Raw genomic sequence first — 20212 nt, 5'->3', positions numbered from 1 at the left:
GTCGCTAATGGGAGTGCCGGCGGGCCGTTTATAGTGAGATTTGCGTCAGTGCAGCTATTAAATTTCTCATTGCCGAAAAACATTATGTGAATTTATTCATAAGTTAAGTAGCGTGCAATGAGACATGTGCCTAAAATTTTGGTAAGTGCTCTTGCACGATATCCTGTTCGCATTTGTGTATGCATATGCACTCTATTTACAAAGTGCCTAGACAATGCGCCCTGCACATTCAAAACGCAAACCTGTTCGACATAGTGCTCGTGGGTTCCATCGTCCACCCAACACTCCAGACATCTGAATAGTATTAAAGTTATTTTCGTTCCCCTGGGCGTTACAACTACAGTATACCAAAGGAAGTTTCTTAAACAGCCTGTAGTTAGCCAGGCTGTCGCAGGTAATGTAGCTCGCTTGTTTTTGATTAAAAAAAAGCGTACTCCCATAATGAGTTTCCATCGACATACAGCGTAAACATGTATCTTCCTACTTTTCTTTACGTTAGGGCACACAAAACCAGAGGTAAAATAAGTTATTCCCTGCGTTACTAGACCAAATGCAAGTTTGGTCAAATTAACGTTCCGTGGTGGTCGATGATAAAAACAAATTGCTCTGAAGCTAGAAGAGAAACCATTTGACGCTTCAAACAGAAAAAAAAGAAAGTCGGTTTTGTTTCTCTGGCCAGACTGGCCATGAATGCGAATAGTTGGATTTCACTTTAACTTCCAGGTACTTGCGCTCTAGCATAAAAATAAACTTCACTTCTTTGCACTTTTGGCGCCCTGCTTACTCTAGCTGTTGTATATTTAAGAACACGCTATATGACAATGGGGTCTGCAAACAGCGCACACGGTTTGGGCGCTAAAGTATATTTACTGCACACAAAAGGCGGCTCAGCACGTAATTTTGATTCATATGTACAGTGGCAGCAAAACGCCTTAGTCATTTAGAAAACAGTGCTGTCAGTGCCGCGTGTATGTATCTACCTTAAATGACCTGATTTAACGTGCACTTTTGATTTGTTGTATTTTATTTGGCCTAGATTGTTGCTTAATGCGCACAACCATTTTCTGCACGTTCTGACATTAAGAAATGTTGCTATCTACTAATGATATTTTATCACGAGAACAAGAGATTACTCTGAATTATCGTTAGGGGTTCCCAATCATGTAGAGACCCACAAGTCTGTCCACTAAATATTCAAAATTGTGTAACTTTCCGATGATACGATCGGTAATCAATCGCACTTACAAAAAGCCCTGCATTTAAAATCGTCGGCACGTCTTGGCAAGCAGGAGTAGCATTTCGCACGTCAAAGACTTGAAAGTGTGTGTGTGTGTGTGTGTGTGTGTGTGTGTGTGTGTGTGTGTGTGTGTGTGTGTGTGTGTGTGTGTGTGTGTGTGTGTGTGTGTGTGTGTGTGTGTGTGTGTGGTGGTGTGTGTGTGTGTGTGTGTGTGTGTGTGTGCGTGCGTGCGTGCGTGCGTGAGAGAGAGAGAGGGGGGCGCAATATAGCCATGCAGTAGCATTGTCGAGAAAGAAAGTGAACTGCTTTTCTAGTGGATTAACTGTTTACAGGAACCGCTTCTTAAAGGCGCATCGCAGAGGTTTAAATGCATTCACCATTATTTATCATCTGGATATTATAAACACAATTATTTCATATCGAAAGGTTCTACCCTGGGCGAATAAACGGGTACGGTCAGGACAGTTTCCGTAACGAAGAATGGCTATAAGTAGGATGGTGACTGCCGTGACTTCATGAAATGGGAAGCCATAAAGAAAAATCTACTCATCGAATACTCTTGATGCCAGGGAATACCACAAACAGGAGTCAAGTAGACCGTGTTGTTGTTTTCTTTGCTTACAGTGCGCCATCTTGAGTAGCATGGCAAAAGTAGGACTGCCTGGACGTATCCAGGACGACTCAAATGATGTCTTCATCTCTCTCTTCGTGTATTTACCAATTGATTATATGGAACTATTACTTGTCCTGTAAGGCTTGCTTTATACCGTTGCGGTGCGAGAAACCAAGTGCTGCGATATCACTACGCGACGTGAATGTTTTTCACTTCAAAGGTCAAAGCTAGAGCTTATGCAGCCAGGGCAAGTGGTTTAGAGGAAGTCTTGAGAGGTTCCTTCCAGCTTAAAGGGAAAATATCTTCCGGACCGTTCACATTATGGCAAAGCCATTTTACCATGCTCTCTGAATCATGATCTGCTACTGCATATCTGCCATGATTTCTCATAACGCAGCCTCATTGGTCACTACCACTACGGTGGACGAGGTAAACGACTACGTGGACGTGGTGCTCAGCGAACTGGGCCAACAGATCCAGACGCCGTACAGGCCCAAGGACAGCTACAACAAGACGGTGGCCGGCCGACCCGAGATCTGGGCCTACTTCGGCGACATCTTCATCACCGGCTACAACAAGCTGGAACGAGACGGCAACTGCGCGCACGAGGAACACGCGCTGGCCACCGGCATCACCATACGCTGCAACCTGACCACCAAGGAGCTTCGCGTCGACATCACGGGCACTCTGAAGCACTCGACGTACCCGCCCAGGAACGTGCGCGCCAGCGGAGTGTTCCTCAACCCGCACCTACAGATGAAGATCGCCGTGGAACCTTGGAAGGAGATGAACGTCACGCTACGGCTGCGCCTCACGGTGCCTCAGGTCAAAGTCGTGAACCTCGGCGAAGAGTTCAAGTTCAACAGCATACGTCTGGGGTACAGGGACGAGATCATATCCATCATCAGGAGCTCGACGCCCGATCTCGAGCAAGACATGAAGAAGGCGGCCGACAGCGAAATCATCCCTTACAAGCGGAAATGAACACGTGTCGCACACCCCAATCATTCTACTAATACCAAGAGCAGTCGTCATTCGCATGCCTTTTCACTGCAGTCATTGAATCACCGCACGTCCTTAAGCGAGCGAGCGGCTCCCGTCTCGCCCCGGGGGAGTAGTAGCTCGAGAAGTCGAAGCGTTTGTTGGCTGCGGCACCGAGAGCGGTGCCAGCTGAGCTTTGGAATGTGCGTGTCTTGCATCACGAATGACTGCGGTGGGCTCGTAATGGGCAGAGGTACTCGTAAAGAACGGCCGAGGCTACCGGTTGCGCAGTGACCGACACGTCGCTGCGTCCGCCTCGAGAACTCAACTACGAGTACGTACATCTAAACAGATGTCTTCACGCGTGAGTGTTGTGTTATGCTGCCAAGTATGTGACTGTTGCGAAAGGTGCGCAATGCGCTTGTGCAAGTGTGATCGACAGCTTCTGTGCAGCGTGGTGAACTTCGTTTGCGCGCCTAATAAAGATATGATCCTGTGTTAAGAAGAAAGTGCTCAACGATTTAGAGAACTATATATGGGAGAACGCTAAGCTGTCCTAAATAAGTCGGCAGTACAATCATCGTTGACTTGTGTACAGTCGGAGTGAAAGGTTTAGAGACCACAAGGTTTGAGAAAACTTTGTTCTCGGCAATTTGTGGCTATTTCTAGCCAAACTGCAAAGTACATGTTGTTAGCGAGTTTTATAACAGGCCGTAAGTATAAATTCAAGGTTGCCTGCTGCAGCAGCTGGAATATTCAGCCTTTTCTTATGCCTCGGTGGTCTCTGAACGATTGCCGCTTACTCTACACCAATGTTCACAGCATCGGCTCTCGCCGCACTCTGAGGTAGTAATACCGAAAACACACCTACGCACATTGCTGGTGACGCGATAAAAATTACACGCAAGGAGTGATGCGATATGCGAGTGTTTCAAGCAACGAGCCCCAAACTTGAATAACAAAACTGTCGTGCCGCATGTTGATCAGTCAACAATCTATAGCCTGGAGATTCATCTAGTCGGCCAAAACGATTTCTGTGGCGCGCTTTGTTGGCTGCTTAGTCTAGGTCAGTTATCCAAAATTTTAAGTTTGAAGCTTTAGGTAGTCTTCCATTCAAAAGTTCATGGCGTAGTGATCTTGCTTTGGTGATGTTTCATTTCGCTCAGATTTCTTTTTTTGGTTTTTAAGGCTTCGTTTACCTCAAATATACTGCCTGCTTAGTGTAATTTCGAGTGGAAATTGCCGCCTGCCTGCCCAAAAGAAGCTATATGCACTGTTATCCAGCGATAGCCTGACAACCATGTTAGAAATTTCATTCTGGAAATAACAAAAAAAAAAAAAACGCTACCACTGTTGCAAGCTAACGTACGATAGAACACCGTTCAAAACTGTTGTAATGCTCCTGTTCGCTGGTGTGTGTGTGTGTGTGTGTGTTTTCACGCAGTATGCAGACGTAATAAAATTAAAGCAGTCTTCACAGCGCCGTAATAACAGTGCACAAACGACTACTGACGTCAAGTCTTCGCACTCCGCATTTTTTCTTCAAATTTTAATAACCTCAAAGGAAAAAATCGGTACTCGATGGAACCATCTTTGTTAGTTATTTCTGAAGGCATAATTTTGAGCACATAGCTAATGTTGGATAATAAACAAACGTTTAGCAATATTCAACTGATAACCGATTAGCAAACCAAGTATATACTGCAAAACACAATCAGTTGTTTGAGAAAACAGGTTTATGGAATTTAACGCACCAATGCGACTCAGGCCGGGAGAGACGCCGTAGGCCTCCCCATAATTTTGATCACCCTGGGATTCCTTAATGTGCAGCTGACACTGCACATTATATGGGCCACCAGCATATTGCCTGCATCCGAACGCTACAGCCGCGGCCGGGATTGAACCCACGTCTTTCGGGTCAGTAGCCGAGCACCGTATACGAGCAACCACTGGGCCACCGCGACTGCCCCGAGTTGGAGACAACTATCAACATCATACCGTTTGTCGCGCCCGTATTCAATGTCGTAAAGTAGCCAGTGTACCGTGTGCACATGCGTGGTAGAGTGCAAATGACCTAGCGAACGATGCTTTTTGCGATGCCTGCTGCATATAAAGGTGACTGTCACAATACAACGGTAGGAAACCTACCAGAGCAGTAAAGCAGTCAATCTGAGCACTTCGCTCCGAGGTGCGACCAAGCGGCTATCTTCATCACCGGAGACAACACCGCGCGAAAGTAGTAAAATATCCAAAAATAAAGCATAACTCGAAGCGGAAGTGTCATTTACAGAGAAATCTAGCTGAAGGACTCCGTATTTCCAATCTCTTTTCAACAACAAGTCTTTTACACGCATTATCGCAATTAATGTAGTTTACTATGGTTTTTGTTTCTCTAAAGTATAAAAACATCGCTGCGTAAAGCCTATACGTACTATTACGAGAATGAATATCGAAATGTTAAACACATAGAAACAATACCCAACACAGCTAATGTCGGCACCGTAATTCTAGATACAGCAGCAACGATGCAGCTGTAGTTCCGCGGTAACGCAAATATCTGCACGCGGTACCTTGCATCAAACACAGGTTGGCCAGTTTTCAATTGAATATACGGTTACCTCCATCAATCACTGAGGCAAAGCGGCCTATTCACTCCTCGAGTTAATTGTCACGAATTCTTTTTTTAAAGTTTCAAGCTGCGGCTTGTTAGTACAGGCAGATTTCGAACAACAGCAAATCTAAAGAAGAAAAGGGAGAAGAAGAAGGTTGAATTCAATTAAGGTGGCTCTCCAAGCATACAAAATACAGCATCCTGCTTTTTAACAGCGAATCTGTTGTAGCTCGCCGTAGTACGTGCGGTGTCACCAGAAAACTAATCATCATGAACCGGCACGCGTTCTCTTCGTCCTCGTCTTCATCGTGATCGTCATCTTCATCTTATGCTTCACTCCCAAAACACAAGCGCCAATTTTTTCCTGCGCGGGATGCAATAACGGTGATGGCGAGACGACGAGTACGGAGAGAAAGAAAGACAAAGAAAGAGAAATAAAGATAGAGAAATTCTAGGAGAAAAGTTTTCTTCGCGAGGCGTGTTTCGAACCCGTGTACACACCATCCGAAGGCTAGCGTCTAAACCACTCGGCTGTCCAGGCACGCTAGCAGAGCACAGCATAGCCTTGTATAATACAGTCTAGCAAGGAGGTGGGAAAGGGAAGTGAGGAAAAGGAGGACAGATGTGAGGCAGGGGCGTAGCCCGGGAAGGGGGGGGGGTGTTGGGGGTAGGTTCGAACCCCCCCCCCTGAGTTTTACAGCGAAAGCTGTTATGAGATCATTTCACCGGCCGTTTTTGGCGCCGTAGTTGTCCGCCGCCGCCGCCGGTGTCCGTAACCAGTATCGATCGAAATAAGAAAAAAAAAACGAAATAAGAAAAAAATTCCAGGATGGAACGAGGTTCGAACCTGGGCCCTCTGTGTGGGAGTCCAGTATTCAACCTCTGAGCCATGCCGGTGCTTGAAACTGCTTTGCAAAAAGGTCCTATACAGGCTTCATGTCGGGAAGGAACCACATTAGCATATGCAATATAGCGTGGTAGAAGAGTAAAATAAACACCGAGCGTCGCACAACGCGAATTGTGTAATCAGGCGTCACACAATGCGAATTGCGCAACGAGAAGGTTGTTGAATGCTTCCAACCCATTACAAAGGCCTCCGCCATAATTCTTCATCGTCATCAGGCACAGCATCAACAAAGTGCGCATAATGCCTTACATGCGTTTAGCAGGTACCACGGCTCTCCGTAGAATGACGAAAAATGGCATAATGCCTCCTTTCCTACTTCTAAAAAATTGCAATGATTTATAGCCTAGTGGGTTCCTCGCAAGTGCACTTGTATTGGTTGCCAAGGAAGCCCATAAGTGCATGATCCAATTCCTCTGGCTCTCAGTAAAGTTCTTCGCCCCCCCCCCCCTCTCTCCCACGTCAACGTATGTTATACAGTACGGCGGGAGAGGGACATTGCGACCGGGCGTCACCCAATGCAAATTACATAACTGGTGGGCCGTTTAAAGCTTGCAACCCATTACAAAGGGTTGAGCCATAATCCTTCATCGTCATCAGTCGTCGCGTCAACAAAGTGCCCATAATGCTTACAAACGTGTAGCTGGTGCCTCGCTTCTCCGCAGAATGACGGATAATGGCTTAGTAGATGCTTCCGAACTTCACAAAAATTGTGATTTGTGGCGTAGTGGGTACCTTGCTAGTGTAGTTGCATTAGTAGCCCCAAGAGAGCTTACAACGGTGCTTTAGAAACGCCGCTCTTCCAGCTTTCGCTGTGACTGTGCTGCGGTTTCAGCGCAGGGCCTGGGGGTTTTTTCAGTTTACCGTGTGTATGTATACACGCACACATACAAACGCCCACACGAACATAAATAAAGTATGGTTGAAACCCCCCCCCCCCCCCCATAGGTCGGCAAGAAACTTGAAGCTCGCTGAGACTCACTCAGCAAATATATTCTTCTCTGAGGGCACCCTCGGACTCAGACTCACCAAAATTTTCCTCAATCGGACTCACTCTGACTCAGACTCCCTAAAGTTTTTTCTCAACCGGACTCACTGAACTAAAACTCACGAACGTTTTACTCAGCCTGACTCACTCAAACTCAGTCTCACGGCTTGACTTGAGCCTGAGTGAGCCTGAGTGAGTCCACGAGCGTAAAACTACCTTTTTTAGATCTTGGTGTCAATGCTATTTAATGCCAATATCTCACATAATCGGTGCTCTACGAGTGCCTTTTGATCTTATACCTTCAAATATGAGCTATCGTTAATCCAGTAAGGACATTTTTATGAAATACCCAATTCACACGAGATATTTTTATCAAGAACTTTCAGTGAAAGAGTTTGCAGGGGAAGGTCATGGCACCCCTCCCAATTCATGTCTCTGGCCAATAAATATTGAGGTGACGCATGAACGCGAGTGCGTTGAGATATGTGCGAATAGATTTGAGTACAAACGTAAGCCGATATAAGGCTGATAGTAATGTTGAAGATGAGTACATATGACTGTAGGTCGGCAATAAAAGGTGGAGTTCGCTAAGACTCACTCAAGAAATATATTTTGTACTGAGGGCTCACTCAGGCTCAGACTCACCAATATTTTCCTCAACCCGACCCACTCGGACTCAGACTCACCAAAAGTTTGCTCAACGGGACTCACTCGGACTCAAACTCACCAAAATATTCCTCACCCAGACTCACTCAGACTCAGACTCACGGGCCGATCTGAGTCTGAGTAAGATTGAGTGAGTCGACTCATAAGTGAGTTCGCCGACCTATGCCCCCCCCCCCCCCCCCCCGAAAAAATTTCTGGCTGAGCCCTTGATGTGAGTGAGGGTCAGTAGCAGGGAAAGGAAGGGGGAGAGATTAAAACATACCATAGAAAGAAAGAGAAAACTAGAGAGAACGAAAGGCAGAAAGAAAAAGAAGACAAAGAGAAAATCACAGAGATATAAAGATATGGAGAGCGAGAGAAAGAGATAAAAAGAGAAAGTGAGAAATGCAGAGATAGAGAGATAGAAATGGAAGATAGAGAAAGAAAGACAGAAAGACCGAGAAATAGAAAGAAATAAGGAGGCGACGGTGAGGAGGAGGGGCACGCCTCAGCTCCGCTGCTACCTTAGCCTTCGCACCGCTATTGCGGAGCTGCCCTACGTTTTTTCGATCGCGAATTCTTTAGCTTCGATGCCAACTCTTAGAAGTTGGAACGAAGTGGCCTACATGCTAAGATTGTTCATTAACGGGTATGGCCTGAAGAATCTTGTCTGTATTTGTCACACTGCATGCATCTTGTGGATCATTACTGGCTAATTTTCGACAGGAATTCACCCCACGGCAAACCTACACGTGGCCGTGAGCGACCTTTCTATGCGCCTGGCCTTCACGGCCACCGCGAGCTGGCTATGGACACACACGAGTTATGCAGCGATCATAAATAGGCTTTCTTATTACATCGGCCTCCACACGCACACCAACGCCATAACGGTCCTTTCGGAACCGCCAACAGCGACTCTTGCGCTTACGAAGCCAGAATATGGCTATGCACTGCTGTGCCTTTCCACCGTTAATCACCAAAACAAAAATGAGTGCGACGCAAGAGGCATCCATGCTTATATAACATGATCGAATATTAAGGTGATCTCTACCACGGCAGTTAACTCTATGCACAGAGGTGGCGCATTTTGTCAGAAATAATCAATGCGTGTAAGACATTCCTAGCTAGCATGTGACCTTCGTACAACACAAACAGGCGCACATGTGATACCATATTGAAAAGAGAGTGACCATCTAACACCAAAATCAATGCCAAAGTCAACGGCATCTTGCAGCACCAAGATGTATAAGCCAATCCTCGAGCAAAACGCCCAATCTCACTCACTCACTCACTCACTCACTCACTCACTCACTCACTCACTCACTCACTCACTCACTCACTCACTCACTCACTCACTCACTCACTCACTCACTCACTCACTCACTCACTCACTCACTCACACACGCACACGCACACACACACACACACACACACACACACACACACACACACACACACACACACACACACACACACACACACACACACACTCTCTCTCTCTCAATGCATGCACGGCTTTCCGAAAGGAAGCATATGTCTCGTCTCTCGCTCTCTGCGAGCAAGAGAGGAGGAGGCAGGAGGTAAATCTTGCTTTTCTGCAAACAAGGAGAAATCTAGGAATCCTCAACGGACTGCGAGGCAAACGAAAGAAAGCTAAATCAAGCGTGCCACATGGAACGCGAAGAAGCCGGTCGGCTACTTGGCCGCGTGTCAGACTCTCCTAGGGACTATTCTCAGTGACGCGGACAGTTCTATACCGACTGCGAGTCGAGGAGGAAGAGAGCCGGAAGGAAAGGAGGCTCCCTAATTGCTTCGACGGTTTCCGTTTCCGCCCTGGTGGACCGACCACTTCAGTTAGCCTGTCTCGCGGGATTTTCCGCTTGTTTTGTCGTTGTCAAGCGAGGGGTCTCCTTGAACCTGAGCATCCTGAAGTTCTTGCCCTTGCTCGTACGAGCTCTGGGAGAGGAGCCGCACCAGAGGGCCTCGCGGAGATTACCCGGAACCTCGGTTGTTGTTCCGAGTGACACGAGGGGGCCCCGAGGCTTTGCGAGAGCACTGCGCAGGGCACTACGCAGCCACTACGCTGGCACGACCGGTAGAAACAAGTGCGGTCGAGATGAAGGCAAACACGACGGGCACGGTGTAGCACGGGGACGGTCCCGGCAAATGAAGTATGGCACCACTAAGTGAGCAAGCGTGCGCTTCTTTCACGGTACACCCTCGGTGGAGATGTCCATTTTTCTAATATAACCTATCACTCCTGCTTTTACCACTAATATAGTCGCCGAACACGACAGTTACGATGAGTTCTTTTTGTTTGTTTAATGGATAATATGTGGTAGAAATAGTGGAAAGTGTAGCCGGTGTCGGCTACATCTTTTCAGGTAGCACAGTTAGACAATAGCGAAACGACCCATTGGTAGCTGGTGAAAAAGTGAAGTAACACGAATGAAAAGAAGTCACTCAGCTGGATTAAATGCGCTGAAACAGTTCACCGCAGATATCACATAAAACGTTTTGAACACAATCTTCCCGCGTAAGTATGGATAAAAATCTCGCAAGACAAGTCCCGTGAAATGTAATAGAACGAAAAGTCCATTATTTAGATACGCAAAACACTAAAAAGGCATGTTAAGTTATGTCACACCCATTCAGTAGACGAAATTAACCGAAGAAGATTTATAGAAGTAGTTTATAGGCGAAAATGAATCAAGCTAGTGTCGCATCGATTCATGGAGGTTCGGTGGCTATTTGATTGAGAAAATCACAACCTATAGAAAGTTTGCTCGTCACCCACGACAAGCATTGCTTTCTTTTGTGCGCGTGTGCACCTTGAATGTTGCTGTACGTGGTACTTTAAGCCAGTCAGGTTGCCTGCGAACACCTTTTCTTAAATCTCCATCATATTTTTTTATATTGCAGTAATTTTTTATAGAAGATTCGGTCACTTCTCTTTAGAATAATAGTTCCGCTCATCTTAAGATTTCGCCACGATAACAGCGCCGAAAGTACACAAAGCCAAATCAAGCAAACGTGAACGTATGGCCAGCTGTTTTGATAAGACGCGCTTAGAATTGCTTAACAGCGTAACATAAACTACGAGGGCGGAAATATAGACATATTACTTGCTTGTGCTCGAAGCGTTTTCACAATGTGAAGTAGGCACAATCATTCATATAAGGTAAAAATTTCGAAGGAGTAATTACCGTCGCATATATCTTTCAGACATGCGCAACACAATCCTGTCGTTAGTTACAGCAACATTTGCGGCATTTGATGCATCCCGAGCTGTCGTTCCTTTCGGTCTTAACTATTGCAGACCTCAACTTAACCATTTAGTTATTTCTTTAGGAAGAGTCGCTTTGGAAGCTTTTAACAGCAAAGCTATTTGTGCCGAGCATTGGTCCGTGTTGAGTGAACCGAAATTATCAGCATCATGAACCGGCACACGCTCTTTTCGTCCTCGCATTCGTCTTCGTCCTCTTCTTCATCTTCTGCTTTGCTCCCAGTACTCGTGCACCGATTTGTCCGGCGTGGGCTGCAATAACTCTGATGGGCGAGAGAATGAGTGCACAGAGAGATAAAGAAAGAAACAGAAAAAAGAAAAACAGAAAAATTCTTGGCGAGGACGGGATTCGAACCCCCGTAACCACGATCCGAGGCGAGCTTCTAACTCGGCTATCCAGGCCCGCTAACAGAGCATAGCATATCCTTGTAGAGTACAGTATAGCAAAGGGGTGGAAAAGGAAAGTGCAAGTGAGGCGGAGGGAAAGGAGGAGGAGAGAGAGTAAAGCATAGTATATAAAAATGAGAAAGAGAGAAATAGAGAGAAAGAAAGAAGGGGAAAGAAGTAGCCAGAGAGAGAGAAAGGAAACGTAGAAATAAACAGAAAAAAGACATTAAAAACAGAAGGAGGATCGAAGAAGAAAGAAAGAGAGGAGGAAAGAAAGAGAAAAGTGGGGAGAAACAAACGAGGTTGCCCAGTCGCGCTCTTCCTTTGGGCTTGGCACCACCACTAGTGCGAAGCGGCCTTAATGTTGTTTTGTTCTATTCGGGTGAGGTCAACTTATTTTTTTATGAAAACCTTCGGACGCCAATTTTTATTTAGCTGCGGTGTGTTTTCTACAAAACAGAGCTTAACGGAGCTTACGAAACCAGTGCAGTTTACGGAACCAGCTTAACTGTATCTATTTTTATCGTTCACGGTTACATGGTGTCAAGTCAAATCTTAACTAAGCTGTTAGTAACATTTCATACGCAGCAGAACATTCATTATCAAGTTGAGCACGTCAGCAGAAAGTTCAACGGCAGGTCTACAGAAGGTCCAATTACGATTTCGCCTTCACATTCTTGAAAAGTGCTAAGCATGCCTGGAAATTTTACAACTGTTCTTGTGCGGAAAATGCGAAAGCCGAATCGACGTGCACGACGTGAAACAGCAATGCAACAACAACAAACTTCTTGTTCTTCAAAGTAAATATCTCTGAACGTTGGACATAGACCTCTCGCATGTACCAGGGCAGCCGGCCCTTCCGTGTTGTTTGAACTCATCCACACTGCGTGAGCGTGAGTATGTGTACGGGAGGGACCATTCTGGTTGGGGTGAGCTGCGCACATGGAGGCCCTTGCTGTTTTAGATGCGAAGTATCTTATGGCGGAGTTCAATCCGGTGGTGGTGGTGGTGTGCGGCGTGACCACCCTTACTGCGCATGCGCATACCCTCTCCACACACCTCCTCTCCACTCCCCCTCACCATTCCTCCTGTCATCTTCCTATCTCCCCTTCCCTTCCCCTCTCCACTTCCCTTCTCCTCTTCTTCTCTCCCCTTTTCCCTCTCCCCTTCCCCTATCTCATACCCCTCTCCACTTCCCCTCTCCCCTCCCCCTTTCCACTCTTCCTCTGAAACGCGGGCTAGACCATTGGTTAGACATGCCGAAATTCTCTCCTGTGCAACGCCACGATGAGCACCAGCGCACGCGCGTCACCTCCCGCTCTCTCTTCTCTCCTACGCTGCCCCCCTCTCGCACGCCTGTCGACCGCGTTCCCCGCTCGCCCTGTGAGAATTAACGGCCAGGCTAGAGGGAAGACAATACGCGCGTAGCGTTCCTCTTCGCGTTCCACGACGCGAGGTCGGTAGCATGCCCAACGAACGCCAACGGAACGCGATCGTGCAAGTGCTCCGACTTCGCATCGCCTCATGGTCCCCTTTAGCGGGAAATGGTGTAATTTGTTTTATTTCTTGGGTTTCCAGACCCATTTCATGCGTTTTTCCTCTATCATTCCACTTCTCCACGTGTACAGTTGCCATCTGTGCACGTACCTATTGTTTATTTCCTTCTCTCTCTCTTACACACAAACACACACACACACACACACACACCACACACACACACACACACACACACACACACACACACACACACACACACACACGCGCGCGCGCGCGCACACACACACACACACACACACACACACACACACACACACACAAACACACACACGCGCGCGCGCGCACGCACTGTGGGGTCATTTACTCTCAAAGAATACAGTGGACACATTCAATAGTCAGACCACATAAAAAGAATTTTACTTCACCTGCTATACAGTATACCAGCTAGCCGAGTTATACCATTGACAGCAAATGTAATGCGTTGGGAAATCGAGAAATTTTGACTTGCCACGTCATGATATCGCCCCTGCTAGAAACTCAAGTTTTTATCTCTACAGTTTAAAAATTAAGCCTGCTATAGGTGACACATGGCTGGTTGGCGCATGCGGCTTTTTTTTATTCCGGCCCAAGAAGAATACGTGAGAACAAGTTTCATTTGTCATTACGCAGTGCGTAATGAGCGCGCATCAAGCGTAGACTTCGTGAAAACACTTCTCTTACACATTTTCAAAGAGCTCGCAAAACAAGGCAACAGCTGTGACGACATAATGCGGTAAGCAGCGCAAGGATAGGACAAAGGATTAATAAAAGTATACAATACGGGCATTGACTTCCAACAAAGGCTGACTGCGGAGGGCGTATTGATAAACTGGCATAGACAATGGAAATGTAGAGACAATACGTGAACAAAGAAAAGGGATTGCGTCAATGAACAGGGAATAATGAATGCCCGCGGGGGCGATTAATGTGGTAGTGGAGAACGATTCTTTGTCAAACACACGATTCGCGGCCGTGATGACGCAAGAAGGACCACACGCGGCAACTGCGAAGGTCTCAATTATCTCGCAAGTCCGCTGATATGCGTGCTTCATATTGGCTGTTGTGCCCGTGTAATTCGTTCCTTAATCTTCTGCCCCGTTTGAACGCTCCTTAGTGCCTTTACACAGCAAGTACGAGAAGTTCAGACAACCACATGTTGCAGCAGCTCTTGTTGAACGTCATCGCTAGCACAGCAGACTTGGGCGGGTATCATAAGCAGGTAGTAGCACAAAGGAGCATCACCCTTTGTCTGAACACAATTACCGCTAAGGATTTTATATATCGGTGATGCGTGCACAGGTCAGTAACTCAACCTCGAGTTGACTCACTCAGACTCAGACCGAGTCGTGAGTCTGAGTGAGTCCGGGTGAGCAACATTTTGGTGAGACTTAGTCAGATTGAATCTAGCTAAGCGCAAAGTAATTTCTTAAGTGAATCTGAGCGAGCCCCGCTTCTTTTGGCGACATATGGCCCTATCACGCATCTTCAGCATTATTGTCAGCCTTACGTCGGCTCACGTTTATACCCACTCACACATATTTCAACGCATTGGCATTCATACGCTAACTCAATATTTATTGATCAAAGGTGTGAGTTACAGAAAGGAGGGTGTGGTTGTACTTAACTTTTGAAAGATGTTGCGACCACAGTTCTCTTCGGGCTTTCTTGAAAGTACTTCTAATTCTCCCCGCGATAACTCGCGCAGTGACAGCGAAGGCTGCAACGATGCGGTGTGTTTTCGGTCGTTGCTCCACGGTGTCCAGTCATTTGACTAACCTCCGCAGATTTGTTTATGGGCATGTCCGGGTTGCGAATCGGAGTTTCGCAAATGGTATGATAAAAGAACTGTGCTCTTCAATGTGTCCGGTGAGCGCCCGGCAGTTGCGTCTCCGACGGGCAATCGTTACCTTTTTGTGGCTGTGTAACAAAGGGTGCCGAGACTCTCGGGAAGATCCAAATAAAGCGGATTGTCGTCCCAGATGGTTTTGTCCAACGCATAACAGAAAACAAATGCGCTGGCTCCTTGTTACAGTATATATATACCTACGTCACACAGGCCTGCATGCGTCTTATTAGGGGATTTTGACATCTTCCCCTGCACTCGTTAATTTGTTCGCTTCCTTGTAGCAAATATTCCGAACAAAAAGAACGAAATATTCATGGTTCATGGTATAGGGCATGCCGTAGCTGTGCATTAGGCTCCGACCTGCCACAATTTATGGTTTCCGTCACTTTCGGTTTCTGCCCTTTATTAGGATCATAATCATAAGCGCAATGTTGCACTCACGTATCGGACTCTTCTTTATCTTAAATTTCTGGCGTGGCATAAGTCACGTCATTACAGCTTTATGCAAGCCTGTTTTCGTGGACTATACGGATAATAACGAAGATTCCTCGAAGGAATATTTCAACAGCTTTGAAATCGCGGATAGCATTGATGATCCGAGCAGGTGCAATCGAACGATGTCCACCAAATGCCTCGGTATCGCGCACGATTATCCCGCAATAAGCAGCCCACTAACAAACCTTGGACATTAATTTAAATTGACCGCATTTAACAATTGAAATTCATTAGGCTTTGTCTTCATTTACGAACAATTAATATTCGACGGCGAAATTCGTAAGTGCCTGTTCTCATTAATATTTTGTCTAACAAAGAAAAACGAGCCCTTAAAAGTCTTCTTCTTTCCTTGGCGTCTCTCATAATCATATCGTGGTTTTGGGACGTTAAACCCCAGATATTAATTAATTATCTTCTTCATTCCTTCATTCATAGCGAGGGTCTCGTTCTGGCAGACTTGATGCCTTCAGGTAGTATGCGAGGGATTATTGGTCAGCTGCCGGCTCGTAAAAAAGTTCACGTGCTACGTCATGCCAACAGGCAGAAAGAAATAGTGTTCCACACTCGCCGCCATGGCTGCGATCGGCGCTGACTAACGCTCCTAGGTTTAAATGCACATATATACCCCATAAAGTGGACAGGAGGATGACCGCCGCCGTAGCTCAGTGGTAGAGCTTCGGAAGCGTTATTCGAAGGTCGCAGGTTCGGTCCCTGCTGGCAGGGAGGTATATTTTCGTCCACTTTACTTTTCTTCACATTTATATCCTAATTGCTACAAATAACATCCCCTATACTTTCCTTGGCATCATTGTCTGTTAGTTCCCATTAATGTTTTGTCTAAGAAAGAAAAACGAGCCCTTGAAACCGCAGCGCAACACGCGCTGCGGTCTATCTCGACGGAAGGTTTTTTTTTTCTTCATTTTTCTCGACGCACAAGGGCTCATTATTACCTATCATGGTTCAATGGCCTATGCTAGGTGGCGCTTATTGCACGTGGGTATAGCGGAGGAAAAAGAATGGGGTTAAAATGTCGTTCCGAGAACAAAACGACCCAGACGGCTTTGTAGCCGCCGTCATTCGGACGGCTTTAAAAAAAAGAAGAAATCCGCGAAATGTTTTCACCACCTTCTTATGATTCTCGCCATTGCTGTAAGCACGGGCGAGAAGCCATTAAAGAGGCAGGTTTTCGTGTTTGCAATCCTCTTCCGCATTCATACAGCGGTTGCTCGTGACGTACTGCTGCACGGAGCGTGCATGAATGCAGAACCGACGTCCTCCCACCACTAAAAAATCAAACAAATCTAAAACAAAAAAACGGAGGTCAGCGAGCGTCGGCTGGGCCGTCAGACAATGCGAGACGCGCAATTCGAGTGCGCTTTACGGTGTTTTTGCCGCAGAAACATATTGCCGCGTAAATGCCTTTAGTAACGCACCGAATGATGGGCGTCGTTGGGGGCCGCTCATAAAGATGTAACATCAGGCTTCTCGACTATTAAAAAAAAAAACAGAAACGCGCCTTACAGTGAACTCGTGGAAAAACAGGGAGATGACTATGAAAGCCCGCATTTATTTGTCCAAACGACGCAGGATTTGAGGCCGTGCCTCCTATAAAAAAGCCGCGTCATACACTATGTTATACAGCCTCTTCGCTCTTTCACAATCCCGGATTTTGAAACAGATGATGAATAAATAGTTTCGGCGCACATACAATGCACCGTCCGTCTTGCGATGCCGCTATGAATGCGTTAATTCAACGTTGTTGAAACTGGCGTACAGATGGTGTTCAATTCGATAACAAGAAGCCGTTTACGAAAGACACGATAGCCCACGTGCCGCTGGGCGTCAACCGCGGTATGTAAAAAAAAATAAAAATTTTAAATGTAAAACAATCGACATAGTATAAATGTACGTACTTTAGCAGTGTTGCAATGGCGTTATACGATCAGTGAGGGGTGGACACGTTAAAACCTCATTTTAACCAAAGGCATTTAGATGTAAGATGGACGGAATATGAGAGTTGAACGTGCTGTCTGAGGGTGTGCTCCAGTTTTCGCCAGCGTCGTGGACAGTCTACACTCTAAGAAAAAAAGAGTCCTTTGACTATCTTTTTATACACATAAGACTCACACGTGTAGCACTTCCTTTAGAGAGGCAAGTTGAAGCTCTTTAGCAGAGCGGTGCATTGACTCTGCATTGGAAAGTCGTGCGTTCCACGACTCTCCTAAAGAGACTCAACGTGCCTCTCTAAAGGGAATGCCACACATATGACTCTCCACAGGTATAAAAAGAGAGTCCAGTTCTTAGAGTGTACGCTGGCAGTTTCGAAGACAGCATCGAGACCTATTAGTGCGAGTAAAGGAGTAACGTAACGTATGACGTCTGTGCGATGGGACGCCACCTCTCGTCGAGAATGGAACGTTGAGGCAAACAAACAGAATTCTTATTCGTGTACTTAGTTCGCGTTAAAATCTATGAAAACTAAGCGCGGGCTCAATAAGCGCTCAGGAAAGCGTCTACTTGTGGGCAGACGAATGTAGCGGCAATAACCAAGCATCTCGTTCATTCCGCCATCTTGTCTGGACAGCTACGAAGCTGCATCGTATTTGTCCTGATGCTGTATTCGCGAAGCTATGTTATTATGCGGTCCTACAGGCGACCATTGAACGTACTTGGAAAAAGGCGAAAGCCCCAGTGCTGTGGATTATGCTTTCGAATGGTCTCTAGAGCTGGAATATCAAAACTGTTCACTAAAATCGGCGGCTGGTGAAGAGTCGTGAGAAAGTATTGCCCATCTGAGTGACATATAGAATAAAAGAAGAAATGGAAGGCTAAATTACTGCACGGTTTCATGAAAGTTAATGTTACGTTTTCCAGAATACGGTGGAAGGCGCCATCGTACCTGCAAGCGCATACGTACACATGAACGCTATAAACGAACACAGCAGAATACCCCAGAGGAAGGAGTTCGATTTGCAGTGGGGTTTAGTGTTAGCGTGGGAATCCCTCGTTCTTTCTGTAGTATGATGACGTTGCATAAGAAGACGCCTTACAACTATGGCTACGAGATTACAACACTGGAGGCATGATAACTAAGTCAGGGGCGGATCCAGGTGCCAACTTTAATGGGGGGGGGGTTCCTTCATCTGACGGGGGGGGGGGGGGGGTAGTTGTAGGGTAGGGATGAGGAGAGAGACGGGCACTGCAGGTAGGAAGGGGGGGGGGGAGGGCTGACACAGGCTTTGGGGGGGGGGGGGCGATCGCCCCTACCGCTCCCCTCCTCTGGATCCGCCACTGAACTAAGTTGTACAACTGGCAAAAAGAGCACGGGAATTTATATTTACTGCACTCAATGCTACAGCCCTGATTACGCGTCATGCTGTGAGAGCAGTTCGTAAGGGCCAGTGTATGCTGCGCGATCTTTTGAGAGGACGAATTATCACCAGGAACTGAATTACAGTGGCAAGGCGAGGCAGAAAAAATTAAGTATGAGGAAAACGGTGTCGAAGCTTAACTAAGACTTCGCCGTCCCTTAACGTTGCAACGGCAACGCTTTTTTTTTTTTGCTCCCTCGAACTCTTGTGTAAGAAGTTCGCGTCCGCTGCGCTTGTGCGCTCATTGAAGAAGGGCCAAGAGTCGGTGACAGGCACTCAAACTTTTGCGTGCTGTTAACACAACGCAAGTTCGAGCCCCGCCAAACTTTTTGGAGAGCGACCCGCTCTCGATGGAAAACTCTCACGGCAAAGTCGGATTGATGGAAGTGAAGAAAACAAAAACAATAATTAAAAGACGGAGTCAGCAGTACAGGATGCAAGCTGCAGGGAGGAGCCCGCGGAAGGAGCTCAGCACGTCAAAGCCCATTGTTGAAAAAAAGTAGAAAAAAAAAGACAAGTACAGGCATCAGCACGCGAGGGAGAGGAGCTATAAGCCGATCACGAGCTGTCGTCGTTTCTTTCTTCTTGTATTTGACTTCGTACATCTCCGGAGGCCTCTTCTGCCAGACATCTCCTCAACAGACACGGCTTTTGTTCTAGCTTTGCGCAGCGGCGTCCGCCGGCATTAAGGAGAGGACAGCTGTAATGCGCGCACGACCAGAACGCCCGCGCAGAACACCGTTAAAGCCAGCAGAAACCGGAGCGAGGGGCTTTAAGGAATTTCTTATCCCGTTTTCGTCGACCCTCCCATTCCCTCCCCTCCCCAACCCTAAACTAAGTACGTAGTGCTAGGCCTGTTCCCTCGGTGGTCTTGACGTGGCTTCTTCGACTTGGTTCGTAGTTACGTTTTTCATGTTTTTCCGACACGCGTTGCACTACTTTGCCTCGTTTCGGTATCAACGCCTCGCCTAACCGCGCGAGCTCTCGAACAAACCGAAGAAGCCCTCCCCACACGAAGCCGTGACCCGCTTCAGACGCAACGCCCCTCCTTCCTTTCAAAGTACCTTTCCCCCACTCGAAGGCGCTGCTGCATGCGCTGCGCCGGACCTTTCGTCGATAAATGGTGCCCTCGCGAGCAGCATTGCCCTCGTCCTCCAAGAAGACGTCCGTTCGTGTTCTACTAAAAGGATTATCACAAACGAGCGCCTCAGACCGGATTGGAGTCGAGCACTCCTTTTCTCTCTTTCCCTCCATTACTTAACGAAAAAAATAAAAAGAGACGTCGAGCGCGAAAATCTCGTTTCGATAAACA

The 20212-nt window shown here is 46.8% G+C and overlaps 1 protein-coding gene across 1 annotated transcript in view; it reads left to right on the top strand.

Moving 5' to 3' along the window:
• Positions 1-2204: 2204 nt before the first annotated feature.
• The window catches only part of LOC119394248 (uncharacterized), a 395693-nt gene continuing 377685 nt past the window's right edge, over positions 2205-20212 (top strand). Inside the window, exon 1 of the mRNA XM_049416039.1 lies at positions 2205-3084. Within this exon, the coding sequence (XP_049271996.1) occupies positions 2205-2834 (630 nt within the window). The 3' untranslated portion in view covers positions 2835-3084. The remainder of the gene's footprint in view (positions 3085-20212) is intronic.

The sequence above is a fragment of the Rhipicephalus sanguineus genome, chromosome 5 (assembly GCF_013339695.2).
Source record: "Rhipicephalus sanguineus isolate Rsan-2018 chromosome 5, BIME_Rsan_1.4, whole genome shotgun sequence".
Classification (NCBI taxonomy): Eukaryota; Metazoa; Arthropoda; class Arachnida; order Ixodida; family Ixodidae; genus Rhipicephalus; species Rhipicephalus sanguineus.
This window is presented reverse-complemented; position numbering and strand designations above follow the sequence as displayed.